The sequence below is a fragment of the Camellia sinensis genome, chromosome 1 (genome assembly GCF_055761805.1).
Source record: "Camellia sinensis isolate YWXY chromosome 1, ASM5576180v1, whole genome shotgun sequence".
NCBI classification, from domain to species: Eukaryota; Viridiplantae; Streptophyta; class Magnoliopsida; order Ericales; family Theaceae; genus Camellia; species Camellia sinensis.
In genome coordinates this window covers 115,655,333-115,681,651 of record NC_138961.1, presented here as the reverse complement: position 1 = coordinate 115,681,651, position 26,319 = coordinate 115,655,333, and the positions used below count along the sequence as shown (strand labels likewise).

Sequence of the window (26,319 nt, the reverse complement as noted above, 5' to 3'; positions counted from 1 at the left end):
TAAAACACAGAAAAAACCTCACATTTGTCCTTCATAAGATATACCCAAGTGGCCCTAGAAAAATCATCAATAAAGATGACAAACCATCTTTGACCCTTTAAAGATACAAAACGAGAGGGACCCCATACATCAGAATGAATCAATGTAAAAGGAATTAAACTTTTATTAATAGACGGAGCAAAAGAAGCTTTGCGTTGCTTGTCAAGTTGACACAACTCACAATGAAACTCAGAAACATGATGATTCAAAAAAACTGAAGGAAAAAGGTGCTTAAGTAACAAAAAAGATGGATGCCCAAGACAACGGTGCCACAGTCATAAGTCTTCCTTGGTAGAGGGTAACTGAATAAGGAATGAGCCCGTTTGTCTGCTTGATCCAGGATATAGAGACCATTCTTATGTCTACCACTACCAATCATCTTCCTCGTGATAAGATCCTGAAACAGACAGCGATCAGGAAAAAATGTCACACTACAATTTAAGTCCCGAGTAATACGACTCAAAGATAAAAGATTAACATGAAAATTGGGAACATGTAGGATAGAAGACAAAGGAAGGGAAGTAGTGGCATGAATTAAACCTTTCCCAGACACAGAAGAAATGGTACCATCAGCAATACGAACTTTATCTTGGCCTAAAGGTGTATATGCTGTAAACAAATCAAAAGACCCAGACATATGATCTGAAACACCAGAATCGATAATCCAAGGCAATGTTTGATGAGATAGGAAGGCACTTGGAGAATACGCTAAATTACCTAAATTGCCAAAGTTACCTAAAGAAGAACTAGATGTCCGACGGTCGAGCAAGTGGCGAAGAGCAACCTCTAACTCAGAAGTAGAAAAACCAGAGACATCAACAGAAGAAAAACCAGAGACATCAACAGAAGAAACATCTGGAGCTGGGGATTGGGGCTCAACTGTATTAGAATGATGGGCTCGAGCATTGGGCCCTCGGCCTCTAGAATGACCCCCACGAGAACCAGAACGAGTTCCATGACCCCTAGATGGTGGCCCATGCAACTTCCAACAAGTCTCACGGGTATGGCGAGGGCGACGACAATAGTCACAAAAGAGTGTATCTTTCTCAGAAGGAGGCCGAAAACAACGATCCCCATCTCTAGAAAGTGCAGAAACTAGGGCAGATCGATTAGTAGAGGTAGCCGGAAGCATAGCAGAACGACGACTCTCTTCATTTTGCACAAAAGCAAAGGCTTCTTGAAGAGAAGGAAGCACATCCATGCCAAGGACTCTGCTCCAAACCGAACCATACTCCACATTGAGACCTTCCAAGAACTTGAAGGCCCACTCTTGTGCCACAAACTTTCAGTAACCAACAGAATTAGTGGGGCAAACAGGTTTGTAATCCTGAAAGTGATCAAGTCGCTTTCACCCATTGTTAAGGAAGGTAAAATACTGAAACTGGAGAAGAAAAAAAATAAATCGCGCTTTTTTTGCACCTTGCGCCTTAAGCGTTTAAGGCGCATGCCTCACTGTGCCTCATTGAATGTGCCTCGCCTGGGCTTGTACAAGTCACACAAGCTGCACCTCGCACCTAGGCACGCCTCTTACAACACTAATATAATCACAGATGACAGAACAACGAGTGACCTCACATTCCTATTTTGTAGGTTTTGTATCATAAGCTTTTGAAGGGTGTAATAACATCTTGCACCTCTTGACTGCAATTCCTTGAGAAACTTCCACATCCAATGGTTACTTAAAGGACATGTGCACGTTACTCATGGTTATCAGAATCCCAATCTAGATCGTAGGATCGTAATCCTACGATCTTATGTGAGCCAAATCCAGATCACACTAGGATCTTAAATTTAGTAGGATCTCAAAGTGATTATGATCCTATTCATAAAATCGTGTAGAATAGCATACGATCCCAATTCCATTACGATTCTAATCCTACAATTTTTTTTGTTATTATTTATTTCTTATATATATGTATGTATAAATGTATATTTATATAAAAAATTTGACTACAAACTCTTTTTTCAATCGTCTCTTCCATTTTATATTAACATAGAAAATGCATTATATTTTATTTATCATTTTTGTTTAATCTTTTTAAAACATACATTATCATTATCCATAATTTTTCATTTTATTGTGTTGAAAGTAAAATCTTACAATCCTCGATCTAATTCTACGATCCGATCAACGAGTCCCTCCCAACGATCCCACTTAGGATCCCGATGAAGAAGAAGAGAAGCAAACTGAAATTTGGGAGGGGAAGGAAAAAAAAAGAGATGAAGAGAAGAAAAACAGAAAGAAGAAAAAAAATAAAAGCACCTGGAGAAGAAGAAGAAGAAACGAAGAATCTGATAGAATTTCTTTGTTTCCTTATTTAGATTAGATTGTGATTGATTGATTGATTGTGATTCCTTAATCAGTCAATCAATCAATTAATCAATCAATATAAAAGGTGATTCATTAATCAGTGCCTTAGGCTTCCTTTTGTAACAGTTGATTGAATAATATAAAAGGTGACAATATCATAATCATCACTCAAGCTTTGCATTCTCTTAAATTACATGGTATCAAAGCCAAAACCCTAAAAACCGTCACCCACACAGCCACTGCCACTAACCAGCCATCACCTATCACCACCCATCCTCACCTCTGGTCCCTGAGTCTCTGTCAGAACCAACTAAGGTCCCACAAAGCTGTTTCAGCTTCAGCCGAAGCCCCTCTGGCCTAGTCGACCCGTGTGAGGGCTGTCCTAACCTCTCTTTGTGTATTTCGACTCCTGTGGATGAGTGTTTGAGGGCTACCCATCTTTTGTTGCCCCAAGTTTCTTTCCCTCTACTTTCTTGAACACAGTTAAGCACTTGTTTTGATTAGAGGTTCGTTTTCCTGTATTTGATTTATTTTTTGAGTCCACAGATGGTTGTTATGCTTCCATAGTGGTCTATATGTGATTTTGCTTGTTCCAGCCCACTCCATTCCTCTTTCCATTCTTGTAATTCATGAAAGGCTATTTGGGTTGAAATTGTAGAGTTCTTATGGCTAACTTAACTAGTGAATTCACCACTACTTCTCACCCATCTAAAAGGGAGAGCTCCAATTCAGTTATGACTACTACATCTGAAAACCTGAACTCTAGCCTCAAAATCACCACCGCTCTGTTTAATGGTCAGAATTACCTTTTATGGCCTCAATGTCTGACACTTTTTTTGAAGAGTAAGGGGAAGATGAGATATGTTAATGGGAGAGTTCAAGCACCAGGTATTACAGATCCTGGCTATGACCAATGCGAGATTACCAACTCTTTAATCATGGGGTGGCTCATTCATTCCACGGTTCTTGAGATTGGTGAAGGCTACTTATCCATGAATACTACCGAGGATATTTGGGAAGCAGTCGCTGCTACATATTCTCGAAAAGGGAATTTTTCTCAGTCTTTTCAGTTGCGCCAGTCTATTGAGCGTACAGGGGGAGCATCTCCAGTATTACACTTTTCTGACTATTGGTTTGAAACATCTAGATCATCTCCTGGATTACAAGCCTATCTGTACAGTTGACTCAATTGGTTACCAAAAATTTCTTGCACAAAAGAGGGTTTTCAAGTTTTTCGAAGGCCTCAATGTGGAGTTTTGATCCTGTCGAGAGTCGTGTCCTGGGCATGGATGTTCTTCTATCTCTTCAAGAGGCCTTTGCATATGTACAGAATAAGGAGTCATCGTTCTGCTATGTTACCACTGGCTACTAGAGACCGTTCAGCATTACTTTCTGCTCCTTGAGATGGGGCTAGTTTTTTGCTACTTCTTTCCTATCCTTCAGGGAAGGATACTGTGTTCTTTGATTACTGTCACAAGCCGTGGCATACTCGTGAGACGTGTTGGAAGCTTCATAGGGCTCTATCAAGGAGTCGGGGTGATCAGTCTAGTACTAGAGGCGATCGATCAGGCCAGTCTAGAGGACGTGGCTCTAATCCACGGGCCCATCAGTCTAGTGCTATTGACACCCTTGATTCTACTTCGGCGGGCCAGTATATGATATTTTAAGAAATAATAATTAAATATTTTTTTATTACATATATAATATTTGATAAATTATATTTATTATATATATTATATATGATAAATTATATATATTATATATGATCTAGACGAAGAGAGAGTGAAGAGAACAACGAACAGAGGTGAAGAGGGAGAGAAGCGGAGACGAAGAGAGAGAAGCACAGAGAGAGTGACGAAGACGATGACGATCGAGAAAGTGACGAAAACGATCGAGAGAGTGACGAAGACGATCGCGAGAGTGACGAAGAAGATCAAAGCCCTTTCTCCTCTCATGTCGACGTCGAAGGTTAGGGTTTCTCTCTCTCTCACTCTCTCTCCCCTTTACGATCCCATCTTGGACTGAATCGCGTTTCTCTCTCCACAACAACGTGATTCTTGCACGTTTCTTTCTAGGGATCGCGGAATCGCGATTCTTACTGAGAATCGCCACCTAGTTGCACGATACGATTCCTGCAACTAAGATTTGAACTATAGCGTGACATTTTTTCCTAATCATTGTCTTTTTCATGACCTTGTCACGAGAACAATTGGCAGTGATAGTGCAGAAAATTATCTCTATTTCTTAGATTAGCCGAACTAGCTTTACTCATCATTCCATCCAGTTCCCAACCACCAAGGAGGATTATGACTGTGGCATCGGCGCCTTGGGCATCCTTTTTTTTCATTTACTTAGGCATTTATTTTCGTCTGTTTTTACAAACAATAATGGGTTCGTTTGGTTTGAATTTCCCAAAAATTTTTGGGAAAATTTCTCTACAAATGAGTTTTCAGAAAAACTCAAACCAAACAAATTTTTCTAAAAAAATTTCCTAAAACTTGTAAACCAAACAAGTTTTCCAAACAAATCTCTCTCTCATACACATCAAATCATTCACTTTTTCCAAAACTCTCTCAAAATAATTTTCCAAAACATCTTTCCAAAAAAACCAAACCAAACAACTTTTCGTACTTTTTATCTCCCAAACTCATCTCCCAAAATCAAACCAAACAAGCCCAATGTGTCTGAATTTTTTTGTGAGTCATGTCAACTTGGCAAACAACACTAAACTTCTTTTGCTCCAAGTCTTAATAAAAATTTAGCCCCTTTTTCTTTAATACATTCTGATGTGTGGGATCCATCTCGTGTTGTGTCTTTAAAAGGTCATAGAAGGTTTGTGACCTTTATCAATGATTTTTCTCGTACTACTTGGGTTTATCTCATGAAAGAAAAAAGTGAGGCTTTCTCTATGTTTCAAAATTTTCATAAAATAATTTGTACTCACTTTGAGGCAATTGTCAAAATCTTGCGTTCTGATAATGGGGGTGAATACATCGATTTGGGCTTAGAGAACTATTTTTCCACTCATGGCATTATACATTAGACATCTTGTACCAATACCCCTCAACAAAATGGAGTTGCAGAGCGCAAGAATCGTCATCTTCTTGATATGGCTCACTACATGTATTTTTCTATGAGTGTGCCTTGGTCCTACTGAGGCGAGGTCGTTCTCACCGTAGCCTATCTCATTAATCATCTTCCTACTCAGGTTTTGCAAAAACAAGCTCCACTTCAAGTCCTCGGTTCAGAGTCTTTGTTTTCCACTCCCCCTAAAATATTTGGTTGTGTCTGTTTTGTCCACAATCATTCTTCTACTTGTGGTAAGTTAGACCCTCGCTTTCTCAAGGGTGTTTTTCTCGGCCTACTCAAAAGGGGTATAAATGTTATCACCCTCATAAATGATTTGTATCCATGGATGTCACCTTCTTTGAATCTCAGTCCTACTTCTTTCTTCTCCGGTGTCACAGTTATCCCTTCAGGAGGAGCCTTGGTGTGAATAGATTTATGTTGTCCCTGTTGCTCTTATGGTGGAACCAGTTGTTCCTGCACCACCTATTACTGGGACTAGAGAATCCAATGCCAGGGAGCTTCTATATACACACACCTAATTAATTTTATTACAATTTTATCCCTAAGTGAAATTACTATTTTAGACACCATTGTTAATTGAAAACATCTCAATGCACACCTCAGAGTTCACATCTGTTGCATCGTGTGTGTAGCTTGTTCCACTGGTTTGGCATGCTTATTTGAAAATGAAAGGAGAACCAGTGAACCATTGAGGATTGAGAACCAGTGTCATTCATAGCTTCTTCCAAGTTCATTGAGCTAGAAGTGAAACCAAAGGGCTTTGGCATTTCCGTAGGGAAAACATCATTGTTATAGAGGATTTGCCTTGTGAAAATCAACATATAAGTGTTCGTGTGAAGCAGAGCGAAGGAAATGTGAGTTTAATTTTTTTTTTCCAGCGTCGTTCGGATAACCAGAGCCGAATTGTGTTATTTGATTCGGAAATCTACTACCGAAATAATCATGTATTTTCGGAAGTTGATGTCCGAACAAAGTAATAAATTTCGGAAGTTGTTGTCCGAACAATGTATTTAAATTCGGAAGTTGTTGTCCGAACAAAGTTAACTTTTACAACATTCAACTTCCGAATTTTGAAAAAAAAATTAGACAACTACTTCCGAATGAAGTAAAATTTTTTTTTTTCCATTTTATATTCTAAATTTGCAAACTGCATACCAAATTTACAGTTTCAAATTGCAAATTAATCTTTATAATGCCATTAAAAATTTGTAATGTTATACAAAACATGCAGGAATATGTGTCAACTCCAGGAAGTCAGGTTTGCGCAGATTTTGTGTTAGATTACACCACTCAATTCACAACTGAACAAGTTCAGTCTACGAAATTATAACGATTATGTTTCGAATTGCTCATGGATATGTCAAACAGCATGGTTCGGCCAAAAGAAATCCTAGTAACCTTGAAACAGCGAGATGCCCTCAATGTAAGCACACTTAAAACCATTTACAATGTACGCCATCGAAACAGGGTGGTACAGAGAGCTGGAAGATCAGAGATACAATGTACGCCATCAACGACCATTGTTACCATTCCATTCTAATAATAAAATGTCATTACAAAAGACGTGTATGCCTACGACTGTATGTCACGAATTAGCTGTATGCCTACGCCTAGGCCTACGACTGTATGTCAATGTCGAAGATAGAAAGTGACCTCCAGCAGAACTAGGTCCAACTTCGTCAATGTGCTGACCTTCAAGAACATGTGTCATACTCTCGATAGCCTGGTAAAGTCGATAAGGATGGCGAATCCCCTCCTGATAACCAGCGTCAATAATAGGATGTGAAATCTGCAGTGCATGTGCAATACGCTGCATTTGAAAAGAATATCACATTTTAGGGAACATATCAGAAAAAAAAAAAAAAAAAAAAAAGTAAGTTACATATGCATAAGAGAGGATAATAGATTACATCCGCATATTTGCTGAAATCCTGATGGTCATGGACACGCGGTTCATCAGTGTGCTCGACATATAGGTGCGTGATATTCTTATACCAATCCATGTAACCCGGTACACATTGCCAAGGCTGACGAACTGGTGCGCTCCTCCGTTGCTCAGATAACACGTGGTTATCCCAAGCCTCCCAGATCTTATCCAAGTATCTGTACATGACTCTATATCATGCAGATATGTTGCCTCGCGCACCACGACTGGGAGCTAGCGGTGCATCTGGGATGGTTTGAACCCTGCCAAACTGCCTCAAAACTCTATCTGGATGATAGGGTTCGACAACGTCTAACCCTATCATGGATGCCGGTCTCTGCAGCTGTGGTATGGATCCCAAATAATCTGTAAACGTAAAGTGTTTTTGCATTGAAGTACATAAAGGGTAAGATAAATGGAAGTTTTAAAATTATCGCAGGATGAGTAAACTTACATCAGTAGCTACTAAACTGTCAAGCTCGGCTCGAAAAGATTTCAAATGGTCAATGGAGGAACCCGCCTCTCTCCTAGATGCCCAATGGTACACGTGTGGCATGCCTTCATTGTAGCCCATGTTCTGATGAGGTCGGAATGCTCGGAAGTGCTCATAAATCCACGCCTCCAAAAGAGTCATATAACCACCCATCTGCTTAACCCCAGACCGGCTAGCAAACCCCAACTGTCTATATAAAAATGCTAATGCAGCAGCACCCCAGGCATAAGTATATATGGATCCCAAATCCATCAACAAGCCGAGGTAAACAACGAGAACCCTGCCGCCACTCTTGTCACTGAAGAGTGTACATCCCAACAGAAACAACAAATAAGCTCTTGCAGCGCACTGTATAGCCTCCTCGGGGTCTGAATCTGTGACACCAGCAAACTGACTTCGCAACCATTCAAGCCTGACTGAATTGCCACCAACAGAAGAAACCTCTTCATGTGCTGCACGTTCAGTAATCCCCAAGCCATAAATGAGTAATGTAACTCCATGATAATCTGTCACATCTGGTATGCTGACTGATTTGCCTACAATGGGAAGGCCAAGAATAGTGCCAACATCATCCAGGGTCAAGGTCATCTCACCAACTGTCATGTGAAATGTGTTCGTCTCAGGTTGCCATCTCTCAACAAAACTGGAGATTAGAAGCTTGTTGACGAACCGATAAGTGCAACGAGCTAATTGTGACAGTCCAGACTGCTCAATAATGGCTTTGAATCTGGTGTTGTTCTCTACTAACCACCATGGCCATGCAAGGATCTTGGAAGAGTGATTATGACACTTTAGGGGCCCTCGTTCCTACAACACAAATGATATCTCATTACAAACTACCATACAACACACACACAAAAACAAAAAAACTCATATACAAATGAATGTTTACCTCCCCGTGCCAAATAGCTGCAGCCACATGACTATTGAAACTCCGCAGTATTGACGGATCAGTCAGTCCACCTAGAAAAGCATGAGTAAGGTACTCTTCCTGGACAGGAGGAGAATCAGGTAAAAAGGTATCCTCCACAGCAATGTCAGGCATATCATAGCCTTCAACTCGTCTTTGGCTTCGGCCCCCACTTTGACTGGCACTGGGAATATCATATTCTACCGAAACTGGATCACGACCTCGACCACGACCTTGACCTCGTCCTCGCGCACGCCCTTGTCCCCGTTCACTTATTAATTTTACACACACTCTCATTAATTTTACACAAATTAATGAGATTACACTTATTAATAAATGATTACACACACTCATTAATTTTACACACTCTCTCATTATAATTTAAAACACTTATTATTTACACACACACTCATTACACACTCTCATTAATTTTACACACACACACTTATAATTTAAAACACTCTCATTAATTTTACACACTCTGTTTATTTACGCACACTCATTACACACACTTAGTATTTTTTGCAGATAATATGGATTCTGAATATCAACAACGTGTCCCACCTACTGCTTCAAATAGACGACGTCGTGAATTGGATGTAGACCATGAACGGGGACAAAGGCGTGCGCGAGGACGAGGTCAAGGTCGTGGTCGAGGTCGTGATCCAGTTTCGGTAGAATATGATATTCCCAGTACCAGTCAAAGTGGGGGCCGAAGCCAAAGACGAGTTGAAGGTTATGATATGCCTGACATTGCTGTGGAGGATACCTCTTTACCTGATTCTCCTCCTGTCCAGGAAGAGTACCTTACTCATGCTTTTCCAGGTGGACCGACTGATCCGTCAATACTGCGGAGTTTCAATAGTCATGTGGCTGCAGCTATTTGGCACGGGGAGGTAAACATTCATTTGTATATGAGTTTTTTTGTTTTTGTGTGTGTGTTGTATGGTAGTTTGTAATGAGATATCATTTGTGTTGTAGGAACGAGGGCCCCTAAAGTGTCATAATCACTCTTCCAAGATCCTTGCATGGCCATGGTGGTTAGTAGAGAACAACACCAGATTCAAAGCCATTATTGAGCAGTCTGGACTGTCACAATTAACTCGTTGCACTTATCGGTTCGTCAACAAGCTTCTAATCTCCAGTTTTGTTGAGAGATAGCAACCTGAGACGAACACATTTCACATGACAGTTGGTGAGATGACCTTGACCCTGGATGATGTTGGCACTATTCTTGGCCTTCCCATTGTAGGCAAATCAGTCAGCATACCAGATGTGACAGATCATCATGGAGTTACATTACTCATTTATGGCTTGGGGATTACTGAACGTGCAGCACATGAAGAGGTTTCTTCTGCTGGTGGCAATTCAGTCAGGCTTGAATGGTTGCGAAGTCAGTTTGCTGGTGTCACAGATTCAGACCCCGAGGAGGCTATACAGTGCGCTGCAAGAGCTTATTTGTTGTTTCTGTTGGGATGTACACTCTTCAGTGACAAGAGTGGCGGCAGGGTTCCCGTTGTTTACCTCGGCTTGTTGATGGATTTGGGATCCATACATACTTATGCCTAGAGTGCTGCTGCATTAGTATTTTTATATAGACAGTTGGGGTTTGCTAGCCGGTCTGGGGTTAAGCAGATGGGTGGTTATATGACTCTTTTGGAGGCGTGGATTTATGAGCACTTCCGAGCATTCCGACCTCATCAGAACATGGGCTACAATGAAGGCATGCCACACGTGTACCATTGGGCATCTAGGAGAGAGGCGGGTTCCTCCATTGACCATTTGAAATCTTTTCGAGCCGAGCTTGACAGTTTAGTAGCTACTGATGTAAGTTTACTCATCCTGCGATAATTTTAAAACTTCCATTTATCTTACCCTTTATGTACTTTAATGCAAAAACACTTTACGTTTACAGATTATTTGGGATCCATACCACAGCTGCAGAGACCGGCATCCATGATAGGGTTAGACGTTGTCGAACCCTATCATCCAGATAGAGTTTTGAGGCAGTTTGGCAGGGTTCAAACCATCCCAGATGCACCGCTAGCTCCCAGTCGTGGTGCGCGAGGCAACATATCTGCACGATATAGAGTCATGTACAGATACTTGGATAGGATCTGGGAGGCTTGGGATAACCACGTGTTATCTGAGCAACGGAAGAGCACACCAGTTCGTCAGCCTTGGCAATGTGTACCGGGTTACATGGATTGGTATAAGAATATCACGCACCTATATGTCGAGCACACTGATGAACCGCGTGTCCATGACCATCAGGATTTCAGCGACTATGCGGATGTAATCTATTATCCTCTCTTATGCATATGTAACTTACTTTTTTTTTTTTTCCTGATATGTTCCCTAAAATGTGATATTCTTTTCAAATGCAGCATATTGCACATGCACTGCAGATTTCACATCCTATTATTGACGCTGGTTATCAGGAGGGGATTCGCCATCCTTATCGACTTTACCAGGCTATCGAGAGTATGACACATGTTCTTGAAGGTCAGCACATTGACGAAGTTGGACCTAGTTCTGCTGGAGGTCGCTTTCTATCTTCGACATTGACATACAGTCGTAGGCCTAGGCGTAGGCATACAGCTGATTCGTGACATACAGTCGTAGGCATACACGTCTTTTGTAATGACATTGTAATGACATTTTATTATTAGAATGGAATGGTAACAATGGTCGTTGATGGCGTACATTGTATCTCTGATCTTCCAGCTCTCTGTACCACCCTGTTTCGATGGCGTACATTGTAAATGGTTTTGAGTGTGCTTACATTGAGGGCATCTCGCTGTTTCAAGGTTACTAGGATTTCTTTTGGCCGAACCATGCTCTTTGACATATCCATGAGCAATTCAAAACATAATCGTTATAATTTCGTAGACTGAACCTGTTCAGTTGTGAATTGAGTGGTGTAATCTAACACAAAATCCGCGGAAACCTGACTTCCTTGAGTTAACACATATTCCTGCATGTTTTGTATAACATTACAAATTTTTAATGGCATTATAAAGATTAATTTGCAATTTGAAACTGTAAATTTGGTATGCAGTTTGCAAATTTGGAATATAAAATGGAAAAAAAAAATTTACTTCATTCGGAAGTAGTTGTCCGAATTTTTTTTCAAAATTCGGAAGTTGAACGTTGTAAAAGTTAACTTTGTTCGGACAACAACTTCCGAATTTAAATACATTGTTCGGACAACAACTTCCGAAATTTATTACTTTGTTCGGACATCAACTTCCGAAAATACATGATTATTTCGGTAGTAGCTTTCCGAATCAAATAACACAATTCGGCTCTGGTTATCTGAACGACGCTGGAAAAAAAAAAAAAAAATTAAACTCACATTTCCTTCGCTCTGCTTCACATGAACACTTATATGTTGATTTTCAGAAGGCAAATCCTCCATAACAATGATGTTTTCCCTACGGAAATGCCAAAGCCCTTTGGTTTCACTTCTAGCTCAATGAACTTGGAAGAAGCAATGAATGACACTGGTTCACTGGTTCTCCTTCCATTTTCAAATAAGCATGCCAAACCAGTGGAACAAGCTACACACACGATGCAATAGATGTGAACTCTGAGGTGTGCATTGAGATGTTTTCAATTAACAATGGTGTCTAAAATAGTAATTTCACTTAGGGATAAAATTGTAATAAAATTAAATATCATTAAGTGTGTGTATTGAGGGGATTAGGTGTGTGTATATAGAAGCTCCCGTGTGTGTGTGAGGGGTGACAGACGGGTGTGTGTGTGTGTGATTTACATTTTGGGGTATATGTGGAATGATAGGTGTGTGTAGTGAGTCAAATATATTAGGATTTATTTTTTTAGTGTGTATTGAGAAGGATTTGTATAGAGAGGAAAGGGTATGTGTATATAGAAGCTCCCTCAATGCCACCAAGGACACGGAAGGGCAAGTTTATGTCAGGGGCAAAGACAGACAAAAAGTTACTTTGATATAAGAGACCATTTCTACTCACCCGCTGCCATCTCTTGCTTTTGATAAGAGTCCAGGTAACTTTGAACCTCTTGTTTCTCTTGAGTCTACTGATATTACTATTCCTGACACTACTGATCTTGATATTCCTATTGCCAAGAGAAATGGTGTGAGATTTTGTATTCAACATCCTATTTCAAACTTTGTGTCCTACTCTCATTTGTCTTCCTCTTATAGAGCCTTTGTGTCAAATATTTCCTCTATTAGTATTCCTAACCATTTTCAGGATGCTCTCGCTACCTCTGAATGGAAACTTATCATGATTGAAGAAATGAAAGCACTTCGTAAGAATGGCACTTGGGAATTAACTAAAGCCAAGTTTGGCATGTGTCCAAAAAGTTACTCAAAAAGTCAAAAAGTTATCACTATACACCAAAAGTCAAAAAGTACAGTTGCACAACTCCCAATCCTAATTTTTCCCTACACACTAATTCATATAATTTTTTAATACACATTTTTCCATAAAAAAGTCAAAAAGTTAACCCAAACACCCATATTTTTTTCCTCAACTTTTTAGTCCAAAAAGTCAAAAAGTGCACTTATTTAGAACATCCCAAACAACCCCTAAGTTACCTAAGGGCAAACTACTAGTGGGATGCAAATGGGTGTATACTATGAAGCACAAAGCAGATAGTTCCATTGAGTGTTACAAGGCTCGACTTATGGAAAAAGGCGCCACTCAGACTTATGGAGTAGACTATCAGAAGACTTTTGCACCAATGGCTAAGATGAATTCAGTCAGAATACTTTTCTCTCTAGTGGCTAATTTAGATTGGTCACTTCATCAGTTATATAAAGAATGCTTTCTTACATGGTGATCTAGAAGAAGAGATATATATGGACATTCCTCCTAATTTTGAGGATCATCAGACAGAGGGTAAAGTATGCAGGCTTCGAAAATTGTTATATAGTCTCAAACAATCTCCAAGGGCTTGGTTTGAGAAATTCACTCAGGCTATGCTTAAATATGGTTTCAAACAGAGTTAGGCAGATCACACTTTGTTTGTGAAGCATTCCTCACGTGGTAAGTCTACAACTCTCATTGTTTATGTGGATAACATAGTGCTTACAGGCGATGATAGTGAGGAAATAACCCTGTTGAAGAAATATTTAGCTAATGAGTTTGAAATTAAAGACTTGGGAAACTTGAAGTATTTTTTGAGAATTGAAGTTGCTTGCTCCAAGAATGGGATTTTTATCTAACAAACGAAATATGTTCTTGACCTTTTGAAGGATACAAGGATGCTTGGATGCAAGGCTTGTGATACCCACTGAAACCTAATCAGAAACTTGGTGATGATGAAGGAGGAACAACTGTTGATACGGGGAGTTATCAGCGACTAGTGGGTAAGCTCATTTACTTATCTCACTCATCATGATATTGTTATTGCTGTTAGTATGGTTAGCCAATTTATGCATGCTCCTCATCAAATTCACTTAAAGGCTACTATGAGAATTCTGAGGTACTTAAAATCTTCTCCTGAGAAGGGCCTTTACTTTTCCAAACATGATCACCTCAGAGTGGAAGCCTATACAAATACTGATTGGGCAGGGTCAATAATTGATAGGAACCTTTGTGGGAGGCAATCTTGTTACTTAGAGGAGTAAGAAACAGAATGTGGTGGCTAGATCAAATGCAGAAGCTGAGTTTAGAGCTATGGCACAAGATGCGTGTGAACTCTTGTGGATCAAACTGTTGTTGAGTGGTCTAGGGATGAGCCAGACAGACTCCATGCAACTATATTGTGATAATAAGGTTGCCATCAACATAGTTCACAATCATGTTCAACATGACAGGATAAAACATGTTGAGATTGATTTCCACTTCATCAAGGAGACACTCACCAGCGGCATGGTGAGCATTTGAAGGGTGTAATGACATCATGCACCTCTTGCCTGCAATTCCTTGAGAAACTGCCACATGCAATGGTTACTTAAAGGGCATATGCATGTTACTTGCTTTCTAGGTAAATAATGAATATGATTTAAAAAAAGGGGAAATTCCCAATAAGTTACTTTTTCCATAAAAGTACTATTGAATCCTATTAACATATGATTCAGCCCTATCAACACAGTGTTGTTAATATGAGTTAGTGGTTTACTTTTATGGGAAGCGCAGGACTTTATTGACAGTTTCCATTAAAAAAAATGGAAGATCCTTGTAGTATATATTGCAAAACAAGCAACAAACCTCACTTTGCTGATTAACAAGTACAAACATTTTTTTTTTTTTTGGTACAGAGAGGGCTCACATCCAGGGACTACAAGAAAATCACACGAGATTGACCCATATCCCCATGTCCTGCTATAGCAAGGAGTTAATGGTCTCCAGAAACATCACCTGAAAGAGTTCTAGTTAATCCCAAAACATGTAATAGAATCTCATCTTGCTGACTGACAAGTCAAAACTTTTGAAGGAAAAAAAGTAACAGATACGCCATCTATATAGCAAATAAATTAGTTGAAGACTTAATGACCTAACACTAAGAGATTCCCCAAGTGCAAAGCCAGAGCAATGTAATTTAAACACTGTTAGTTGTTTTTGTAAATTTCTTCATCAGGCCTAAATTGTACAAAAAGAGGTTGCAAATTAAGAAGGTGCAACTGCCACACAAATGTAAGAGCACATATTTTTGGAAGAGTGTCTAAACAACCCTTGGGTTGATCTAGAGAAAGCATTGAAAGAAAGAAGACAATATGTACTAGTTCAATGATTAAGTTATCAAGTCAAAAGGATTTACCAAAAAAGTATTGAGCCCAAAGAAATTGCTAGATTAATACCCTAAATCAAATAAATAGTCAAACCCAACCCAACTAAGCTTTGTGTACCAATCAAGTGGGATCTTAGTTGCACGAAGCGGGAGCGGGGGCGGGGGCGGGGGCGGGAGCGGGAGCGTGAAAGCGTGAGCCGATAAAAGTTTCTTAGGTTGGGAGCGCCTCGGGAAGCGGTAATATATATATATATATATTTTAATACACATTATAAATATTTTTATTTTAATACACATTAATTATTTTATTTATTTATTATTTTTTAAATAATGTGTTATTGGTAATTTATTTTTATTTTATTTTACATATATGTGTGTGTTTTTTTTATTAATATGTATAATATATACTCATATATATATATGTTATATTTGTATGTGTTAATATTTTTTTTATGTAAATATATTATAAAGATTATATATATTAATATTTTTATTTTTTTATTATATATTTATATGTATATATATGATATATATTAAATAATAATGTATTAATGTTTTTTATTTTTTTATTTTTTAAATATATATATTTATTTAAAGATTTTATATTTAAATCTTTAAATATATTAATGTATTAATAATGTATTAATGATATATAATAATGTATTAATGTTTTTTTATTTTTTAAATATATATATTTATTTAAATATATATATTTATTATATATTTATATGTTTTATCTTATATAATAAATATATTTATATGTTTTATCTTATATAGATATATACGTATATATCGGGAAGAACAGAGACGAAGGCAGAGGAGAGAAGGCAGAGGAGACGGAGGCAGAGACGATGACGATGGCGATCAACAAGGAGAGGATCTGTGAGAGAGAGACGATCTGCGAGAGAGAGAGAGAAAGACGATCTGCCACAGAGAGAGACGAACTCGACAGACGAAAAACACAGAGAGAGAGAGACGACCTTCGAAGTGATGAAAGAAGAAGAAAAACGAAGCAAAGGACATACCAGACACAATCAGGTTCTTCTTCACCTTCTTTCTCCTCTCTCTTTGTTGACCAACAAGCTAGGGTTTTTGTTCTTCTTCACCAACGTTCCCATCTTGGACGGGATCGCATTTCTCTCTCTACAGAAACACGATTCCTACACGTTTCTTTCTAAGAAACGTGAAATCGCGTTTCTTACGAAGATTCGTGACCTGTTACCACGATTCCTGCAACTAAGAGTGGGATCAACTAACCCTCAATTAAATAAATAAATAAAAAGACAACATGCCAAATTGAAGTACCATCCTGATGTGAAAAAGTTCACCCTATCTTAGCTTGAGTGGTATCTCCTGTCACCTCCAAAGGAGGATGGACAGGGTTCAAGTTCTGATAGGACACGTCTTACTCATTTGCAGAAAAGTAAAAAAAATATATATATATATATATCATCGTATAAAAAGGAGTTCCATACCATGTTCTTGCATTTAAAACGCCCAGTAGGTAGAAGAATAGAATTTTTCCCGGCTTTTGATGAAAGAGGTAAGCGAAAGCAGCGATTTCTAGAATAGACAGCAGTATCCACAAAAAGCTGGCAAGGGCTACCAGCAGAGCCTGAGTCTTTTGAAACAAGCAATTTTTCCAATCTGCCATCACTCTCCCTTGCACTACAGATCCGTGAACATACCTGTCAATATGACTTTAAACAGTGACAGCTGTTGATATTTCTAAAAAAGAAAAAAAAAAAGAAGAAAAGTTCTAGCAACCGAAGCAGCATTATTTTCTCCAAGGCAATAAAAGGACAATGCCTATAATTGCCAATATACATAGGATGATTTCACAAATCTGATTCAGAGGAGATTAACAATAATTGTGATCAATTCAAATCACAATACATATCTAATTGATATTAGTTCTGAATAATAAACAATAAAAAAAAATTTAAAAAAGGACAGGGAGTCAATTCCCACATCTTCTTTGAAGTTGAATATAGGAATCTAGTTAAGACACACCTCAGCAACAAATGCACCAGCATGTGAATTGTCCTTAAAAGCAGTCTTCTGTAAGCGGATTATTAAATGACGCGAAAATTTTTCTGTCAAAATGCATTGTCATAGGAATCAATAAAAAAAAGTGAAGGTTCTATTTGAATATCAAAGGGAAACAGCATTCCTATGTTCAAGGCAAACAGGTATAATATTACTATTACAATTATCTGAAACCATGTTGTTTCTTTCTCACACACACAGAGATCTGCACACCCTGCACATGCACACCCAAACCCACACATGAAGCTTAGTAGGCCGACTCCTTATTAAACTGACCTTGATCACGTGGTGTTAGCCTGCCAGCCTGACTTAGTTGCTTAGTCATACAATTGTTGGATATTTTGTATTTCAAAATAAATAATTAAATAAATATTCCTTTTATGGATTGCATATCACACTCTCTTTTCAAGAACATTGCACATAACAAGTTATGGATTGCATATCACACAGCCACTAAAAATATCATACCTTCAGTAGAAGAATCAAGTTCTACAATCCAGTCATGTTCTCCTTGAATAGAGTACTTATCAAATAAGACATTGAAGACAACCGATATCAGGAGATCAACCATCTCATCTCCATTCTTTTCAGCATTGTCTCTCTTATTGAACTCCAAATCGAAATAAAGGTGGCATGGCAATCCCTGATGGAAACTCATATTCATCATCCAGAAGAGGAGGAGGAGGGGGGTTGGAAGAGAGAGAGAGAATATTACAACCAAGGTCTCACACAAACTATAGTATTTTTCTAGAAACGACAATATAATAAAAGAATTTTGACCAGCTTCAGCTCACAAAAAGCTCAATGGTAATTAGGATATCACAAAACTAAGAGATAAGCCATAGAAACAAAATATATGTTTGACAATAGACAACAGCGTCATACTAACAAGCTAGTTTGTTATCTTAGGCACGTCATTTGTATCAAAATAGAGATTAATATCCCCTACTTTTTCCATTTAACAAATAAACAGGCTTAAACCCCAAACATTGAGCTTGTTGCCCAATAAAAGCATGCCTTCAACTCAACAAACTACTAAATTAACTATTTTCAAATCAAACCAACATCATATGGTGAATAGTAAACCAATCTGCCAACTGGCTGGTTGCCATTGGTTTCCATTTAAAACCCAAAGTAGTCAGAGTGGGTCAATAGAAAAATTACAACCACTAAGTGTGCCACTACAGAAAATTTAGTTTCTTTCTGGCTTGGAGACATCATATTGCATAACTCCAACCATTAAATTCAATAAAGGGCATGAGAGAGTAGCAGATACAAAGCGCTTAAGGACATTTGAGGAAGTTAAAATATGTAAAACCAAGGAACTCCAATTCGAATATAGTCTCTGTTCTGACAATATGTATGTATTTGTGCCTGCTTTTACTCATATCTACAGAAAAATGGCAATGTGTTACCTCCTGAATCACTTCATAATGGTGGCGGAATCTAGGATTCATGTTTTTGTACCTAAAATTAAAAGGACCAGCACAAACATGAACTTTTAAAAGTAATGATAGCATAATGAATATCATAAAGGAATTCTAACAAAACAAAGTTGGCAAAGAAAACCTCCGCCAAAACTCTTCATATGTTGAAACAAGGAACCTCCTTTGTCCATTCATATGATCTTGGTAACTGAAAACATAAACATGTGCATGCTCTTTTGCGTACTTTATGGCCTCGTCTTGCCTAGGGAATGTAGCCCATACTTGCTCTCTAGACAAAAATAAAACTATAGTTAAGCCAACAAAGAAAAAGAGTGTAGGATTCAAGAAATCCAACTAAGGCCACAACCATAAAAGAAGATAATAATAATAATGACAGAAGCAGAATCACAAGAAAATGAACAAGTACCTTAGTTTTTTCTGTTCAGCAAGATCAACATGTATTTCACGTAACAATCGCAACAAATGAGATGGTCTCTTTGGAGGCACGCCATGCGGAGAACCATAGAATATGACTGGAGAGAGATGCTTCCTTTTGTTGAAGTTGTTTGTTTTAACTGTGGTTGAACCAAACTGAAAAAATAATGATATGTAGCTTAGTTAATAACTGCAGAAACTACATATAAGACATGGCATTTGTAATGAATGAACAACAAACTGAAACAATAGCTGCCATCATCTGTGTGCACAACAAGGGACTTAACAAGAGTGGGCAAGGTTTTTTTAAATGTTGCAGTACATACATCCTGCATATGGAGCTGCACATCTGTTGCATGCTGTTGTCTTTTTTGTGGCGATCCCATAGGTGGAGTATCAGAATACTCAGACAACTCTTTTGTTGGACGGACTTGCTTCAATTTGTGTTTGTTTGATTTTCTTTCTCTAATAGCTGACTCTGAAACACACAGAAAATAACAGTAATGTCTCAAAATCAAAACATGTAAACATGCAAGGAAACAACTCTCATATTTACAGAAAAGCACAAATTTATACAGTTTACCCCCCTCAAATATGGGCCATTGTTACTTTACCCCTTTCAACTAAAAATTGCTACATTTGCCCCCCTAATCTTCTGAATTGTTTCAATCTCAGCCTTTTGTTAACATTCTGTTATGAATAAAAATGAAAAAGTGACATATCAGTTGCATACCAATTTAATGACAACAAATATTCATTCAAGAGGCGCATTTTTGTACATATATTGGAGAGATATGTACATATTTTCCTATTTTTCTCACATATTTTCTTCATAGGAGAGGAGAAATATATGCATATCTTTCACATATACTAAAGATATCAGCTCTTGAATGACCATTTTGGACATAAAATTAGAATGGGCAGCTTACATGCCAATTTTTCCTCCTATTTCATAACAGAATGTTGAAGGTTGAGAACAAAACAAATCAAAAGATCAAGAGGCAAAAAAAGTAACGACTTTTAGTTAAGGGGGGCAAATTGAGAACAGCCCATAATTGAGAGGGGTAAAGTGCCCAATAAATAATTTCATTTCATTCCTTGCCAAAAGTTCAAAATCACCCTAGCACTTCAGGATCGAATTCGACGCAAAGCCTAAGTTGGGGTTGCAAAGACTTTCACTCAAATGTAATGCATTATGTCTCCTAGGCAGCTCACAGATAGACTAGAAACGACATCAGTTATGTCAAAGACACCAAATTTGACAAAGAAGTTTAACATTTAACTCCCCAAGTTGGACAAGGGATACCCCACAATTATTAAAGCCACAAACAAGTAGAAGTAGAACAATTAATTAATGCCAAATGTTGGAGGCTTATTGTTATTACACATGCTTGCTACATTGGCTCAGTAAAATCCTAACAATGATGCAAGAGCACATACAAGAAGGTTAATATGGTAAAAGCTGAGACCTTTTTGAGTAAATGATGTACTGACTACCGAACCAGCAATGCAATGCATGCACATATAAATACAGACATCTGTATACCATATTTACACACGAGGACATTAATTAATTGATAATTTTAGAGAATACCAAGATTAGGAAATGATTGTGATATCATCCCCTTTTTATATTAATGAAGATTAATAATTAAAAGGGAGCCCTAAGGCATAGAATATAAATTGAATAATAAACCAACTAATAATATGCTATTCTAACATTAATTACTCAAATTTGAACTTGGAGCTGTCATTAACAAATTTTGAGACAATGAAATGTAAAATTATTTTTTTGGAAAAGCAGTCCAAATCAAAACCCTAGTCGGAAGTTAGAGAGTATGGGCAAAGATGAATATATATGTGGATGAGATTGATATATGTAATGAGGGAAAATTCTACCATATATGTTGTTAAACCCACTAAACCTAACCCACTACTACCTACCACACACACTCACCTCCTCACCTAACCTACCACTACCACCTCCACTTCATCCCCTACCACTTCACCTACTACCTTCTTCTCTTCTATATATTTGATCATTGTAAACATAACAAAATATCAATATACACAACAATCTTGTAACAATACAATCAATAATATACATCAATTTATTTTACATGGTATCAGAGCTAGGTTAAGAACCTAATATTTTCGCTTCACCGGCGGGCGGCAGCCTCGCCTTGGCCGCCCGCCGGACCTCTCATCTTCCAACTATTTCTGCACGCCGGATCTCAACCACACAGCACAATCAGAGCTACACACACACACTGCCATCTCATTCTCTCTCTCTCGGCAAACCCACAACACACATGCATTAAGACTCACACAGGACCATACACTCATTCATACACAAGAGACCCAGCTCATTCAACTCGGCTGCTTCATGTTCCTTCCACAGTCTTCTCAGGCCGAACCTTAAACCCATCCAACACACCAAACCGTGGTCTCTCTCTCTAGCTGGCTCAAAACCAACCCATCTCCAGCTCTCTCTCTATCTCGTGCATGAACCCATCTCGTGGTCGTACTCCAGTCCACCACAATTTTTTGTGCAGGAACGGCACGTGCCAATAGAGGTCTCACAGCTCGCAAAGGATGCCGTTCCCTCCCCAGCGTCTGCATCGCCACCTCCGGCCCCGGCGCCACCCACAAGTCAGCGGCCTCGCCGACGCCTTGCTTAATCCTACACCGGTCCAGTCTCTCCTATCCTACACAGCTCACGTCTCTCCTTTCTGGACCCGTCCACACACCAGTTTCGGTGGCAAGATCAACGACGCCACCATCACCCAGCCACGTGTCTGCTTCATGTGCAGCTTCGGCGGCAAGATCCTCGCCACACCCTCTTCTCCTTCTCTTTCTCATCAAGTGACCGCTAGAAAACAACCCATCAATGGCTCCCACGGCCGGCACGACAGCTGCGAATTCCAGTGGGGGGAAGCGGTTCAGAACAAAATTCACGCAGGATCAGAAGGAGAGGATGCACGAATTGGCAGAGAGAGTTGGGTGGAAGATGCAGAAGAGGGACGAAGAGTTGATCAACGAGTTCTGCAGCGACGTTGGGGTCGACAGAGGTGTGTTCAAAGTCTGGATGCACCATAATAAAAACACTTTTGGGCAGCACTAACATATACTAAGACCACTTGTTTGAATGAGTGGAGTTTGTTGAGGTGGACACACAATAAAAACACTTTTATTTATTTTATAATTTTTCACCTTTCAAAGTCTGGATGCACCACAATAAAAACACTTTTGGGCAGCCATATCATCCATTCCCTTTTGCCCACACACCCATCCTCCTTTTTATTTTTTAAACCAATCTTGCACACACACCCATCCTCTTTTTTATTTTTTAAACCCATCTACCTTTTGCCCACTTTATTTTTTAATCAAACTTTATTTTTTATTCTAAACCTTCATTGATGGTAGACATCATGTTGTTCCCCACTTTTTTTTTATATATATATATCTTTTTTTTATTAAAAAAAAAAAAAAAAAAAAAAAAAAAAATCAAACAATTTACAAATTTACACAACACCCATATTTTATTCATCTCCGGAATCAACCCCGATCATCATTTTCCAAAAAAAAAAAAAAAAAAAAAAAAAACAGCTTTGTTTTCTTTTCTGCAGCCGGCCACCAACCGACCTCACTTCTTCGCCTATTCCGCCGGTCTCTTCTTTTTGCCCCCGTCCTGAGCGGCCCTTGACGGTGTTGCCTCCGTGTTTCTCACGCCACCGAGCACATTCACTCCCCCCTGCTCCTCCACTGCAGCATATGGCGGCCCTCCAAATCGGAACATCACGGTGGCCTTCCGCTTCAGCTCCTTGTTTTCTGCCCTTAGCACGCTTATCTCTGCTCGCACATCCTTATACATGCGTTGGAGCAGAGCCAGCTGGGAGTTTAATTGTTGCACCTCATTTGTCCTACTCTGCAACCGGTGCGACAAGTTTGTGACCGCCGTCATGGACTCCACACATGCCTTCAAAGTATACTGATTGGCCTCCACATCCGACTGCACTGCCATTTTTTGCTCCACAGACCACATCGGAAAGTTCAACGGAGCAAAACCGGAAGCGCTTGGTTGAGTTTCACTGGCCACCGCACCAGCTCTCTCTCCTGTGGACTCATTGAGATCGGGAAAGAGGGTGAGCAGTCCACGGGAAGACGAGGCCATTTTCTCTCAGCCAAACGACCTCTCTTTCTCAGCAAAACGAAGAATTTTTCAGAGGTCTCTCTCAGTTTTTCTGTCTCAGTTTCTGCCTCATCCGCTTCGGTTTATAAAGACCATGACACAGAAGCAGCCACGCGCATCGCGCGCCTCTTGACGCCGACAACCTGGCACGCCTTTTCATGGCACGCCTTTTGAGGGTGCGGGCACGCCTTTTTAGGGTGCGGGCACACCTTTTGAGGGCACGACTTTTGAGGGCTCGATATCTAGATCCATGTATATCTTTTGGGCAGCCTATATACACACTCATACAGTGTCTTCTACACCGGCCAGCTTTATCAATCCCTTTGTTTCAACCTCAAATAGGTTTCTATCTTCACACCTATTTGAGTTTGAGGGGGGGTTATACATATATCATGGTGAGCACGGTTACACACCCTGCGAACCACCCAAGCCACCCCATGGCGCACTCCCTAAGTCGCCCCCTTGGTGCACCACCACAAGCTTCTACAACGGTCCGACATGACCCCATAAACTGTCTGCTACATCGGTCTGACACGACCACACAGTGTCTTCTACAACGGTCCGACATGACCCCGTAAACTGTCCTGCTACAACGGTCCGACATGACCCCGTAAACTGTCTGCTACAACGGTCTGACACGACCATACCGTGTCTCCTATCCTGTTTTATTTTATTTATCAGTTTATTTTTCTGTTTTGTAACTCTCTCCAAACTCAAGTTGGTTTGTGTCTAACCTCCTTGAGTTTGAGGGGGGCTGTTAAACCCACTAAACCTAACCCACTACTACCTACCACACACACTCACCTCCTCACCTAACCTACCACTACCACCTCCACTTCATCCCCTACCACTTCACCTACTACCTTCTTCTCTTCTATATATTTGATCATTGTAAACATAACAAAATATCAATATACACAACAATCTTGTAACAATACAATCAATAATATACATCAATTTATTTTACATATGTAATAGTTGAATTAGTTCTAAACAATCATCTAAAATACTTTTATCTGCAAAATGCCGACATATGTATTCAAATAAATTGTGAGTAATATTTTGTGATTATATTGTGAAAAATGTGATTCCAACTAGGATTGAACATCATTTTACTGGTTCAGTCTAATTTGGTTATAAGATTTTTATGATTTGATTTCAAATTTCATGAATCCGTAGGTAGTTTGGTCGTTTGGTCATTGGTTTACTCTTAAATCAACCAAATCGAATTATGCTCACTTTTAATAGGACAACTAAAAACTTAATGTGACTCTATTTACCATTTGTTGTGAGTTTATTTACTACTAACTATAATAAATCTCATAAGTTTAATATAATTACACTGATCTCTCATTTAGGAAAGTTAAAACAATTGTAATTAATGTAGATTGTAGGTAATGTAGATTGTAGGTAAACACAAGAATGAAAAAGGATAAAATAATACTTCAATATTAAAGAAATATCATCAATTTTTTTGTTCATACAACTAACAAATAGTCATAAATAAATGAACTAAGATCTTTTTTGCCATAATTTAAAAAGTTAAAAAGTCACTATGCCATTTAAGTCCCGTCATCTTATTTAAGTCACATCACTTCTTTATCGCATCACTCCAAACTCAACTCATACCCAACATATATCTCATAAAAAGTCAAAAAACACACTTATTTTCATTCCAAACCATTCCTTAGTAAATTAAATTTTGAAAGAAGTCTAATACAATTATGCCAAATTTTATAAAACTCAATCTATTTTTTAAATATGATCCAAAAAAAAAAAAACTATTTTTTAAATCCTTAACAAGATTGGTGTAACTTTTTTCTTTCTGTATTTTGAAACAATTTGATATAAAACCCATTGCATAAAAGGTGACTCCTTATTCTTGAAAAAAAGAGAAAAGAAAAAAGTCACCCTTACAAAACCGGGGATTTCCGGTGGGTGAAGTGGGTTGAGAGTGATATTCCGGTACAAGAAAACCATTTTTCTGTGTTGGATTGGACCCATGTAATGAGAGAGAGAGAGAGAGAGAGAGAGAACATTACGAGGAGGAGAGACGCCGCATTTGAAGCACTGGAACAATCGATCGACGTCGTCCATCTCTTCAAAATCTTTTCCCTCCTGTATTTTCCCCAAATACACAGATGATGATCCCCTGCTGGTTCTGGGTCTTTTTATTAGATTTTTTTTTTTTATCGCGCGGAAACTGATTTTAGGAAGATACCAAATTGAATCGGGGCTCAGACACATTTGCTCAGATCGTAACGATGTCGTTTAGATAGTCCAACCAATCTGCATGATTCAGGTTTTTGGAAAGTAAATTAAAAATTAGTTTTTTAGATTTTTTAGTTGTTTTTTTGTTTTTTTTTTTTTTTGTTGAGAAAATGTGTAAAAATAAAGAGAAAGAGTTGCCAAAATGGGCCTCAGATTGGTTGGTTTTAAGAGTTCATAAAATTTGAAATCCATCAAATTAAGGAGTTGTTTAGAATGATCTAAATAAATGTATTTTTTAAATTTTTTTGAAATATGAATTGAGTATGGATTGGGTTTGAAGTGATATGATAGAGAGATGATGAGACTTAGACCAAGTTTGACAACTCTCAAAAAAGACAAAAAACTAAAAAATTACTCAAAAAGTTAAAAAGTTATCACTATTCATTAAAAGTCAAAAATTATGACTGCACAACTCACAATCCTAATTTTTCCCTATATATTAATTTATACAATTT

The 26,319-nt window shown here is 38.6% G+C and overlaps 1 protein-coding gene across 3 annotated transcripts in view; it reads right to left on the bottom strand.

Moving 5' to 3' along the window:
* LOC114279903 (DNA primase) overlaps positions 1–25,829 on the bottom strand; it is a 51,395-nt gene extending 25,566 nt beyond the window's left edge. Inside the window, exons 1-9 of one of the 3 annotated variants that reach the window (XM_028222189.2) lie at positions 25,636–25,798; positions 20,016–20,091; positions 19,728–19,879; positions 19,394–19,557; positions 19,109–19,255; positions 18,955–19,006; positions 18,008–18,182; positions 17,504–17,586; positions 16,966–17,178 (exon numbers count right to left, since the gene is read on the bottom strand). In XM_028222189.2, coding sequence (XP_028077990.2) covers positions 16,966–17,178; positions 17,504–17,586; positions 18,008–18,182; positions 18,955–19,006; positions 19,109–19,255; positions 19,394–19,557; positions 19,728–19,787 — 894 coding nt within the window. In that variant the 5' untranslated portion in view covers positions 19,788–19,879; positions 20,016–20,091; positions 25,636–25,798. Of the gene's footprint in view, positions 1–16,965; positions 17,179–17,503; positions 17,587–18,007; positions 18,183–18,954; positions 19,007–19,108; positions 19,256–19,393; positions 19,558–19,727; positions 19,880–20,015; positions 20,092–25,630 lie in introns of all 3 variants that reach the window. The other 2 variants (XM_028222188.2, XM_028222190.2) reach the window with 2 other exon arrangements.
* Between the last annotated feature and the right edge of the window lie 490 nt (positions 25,830–26,319).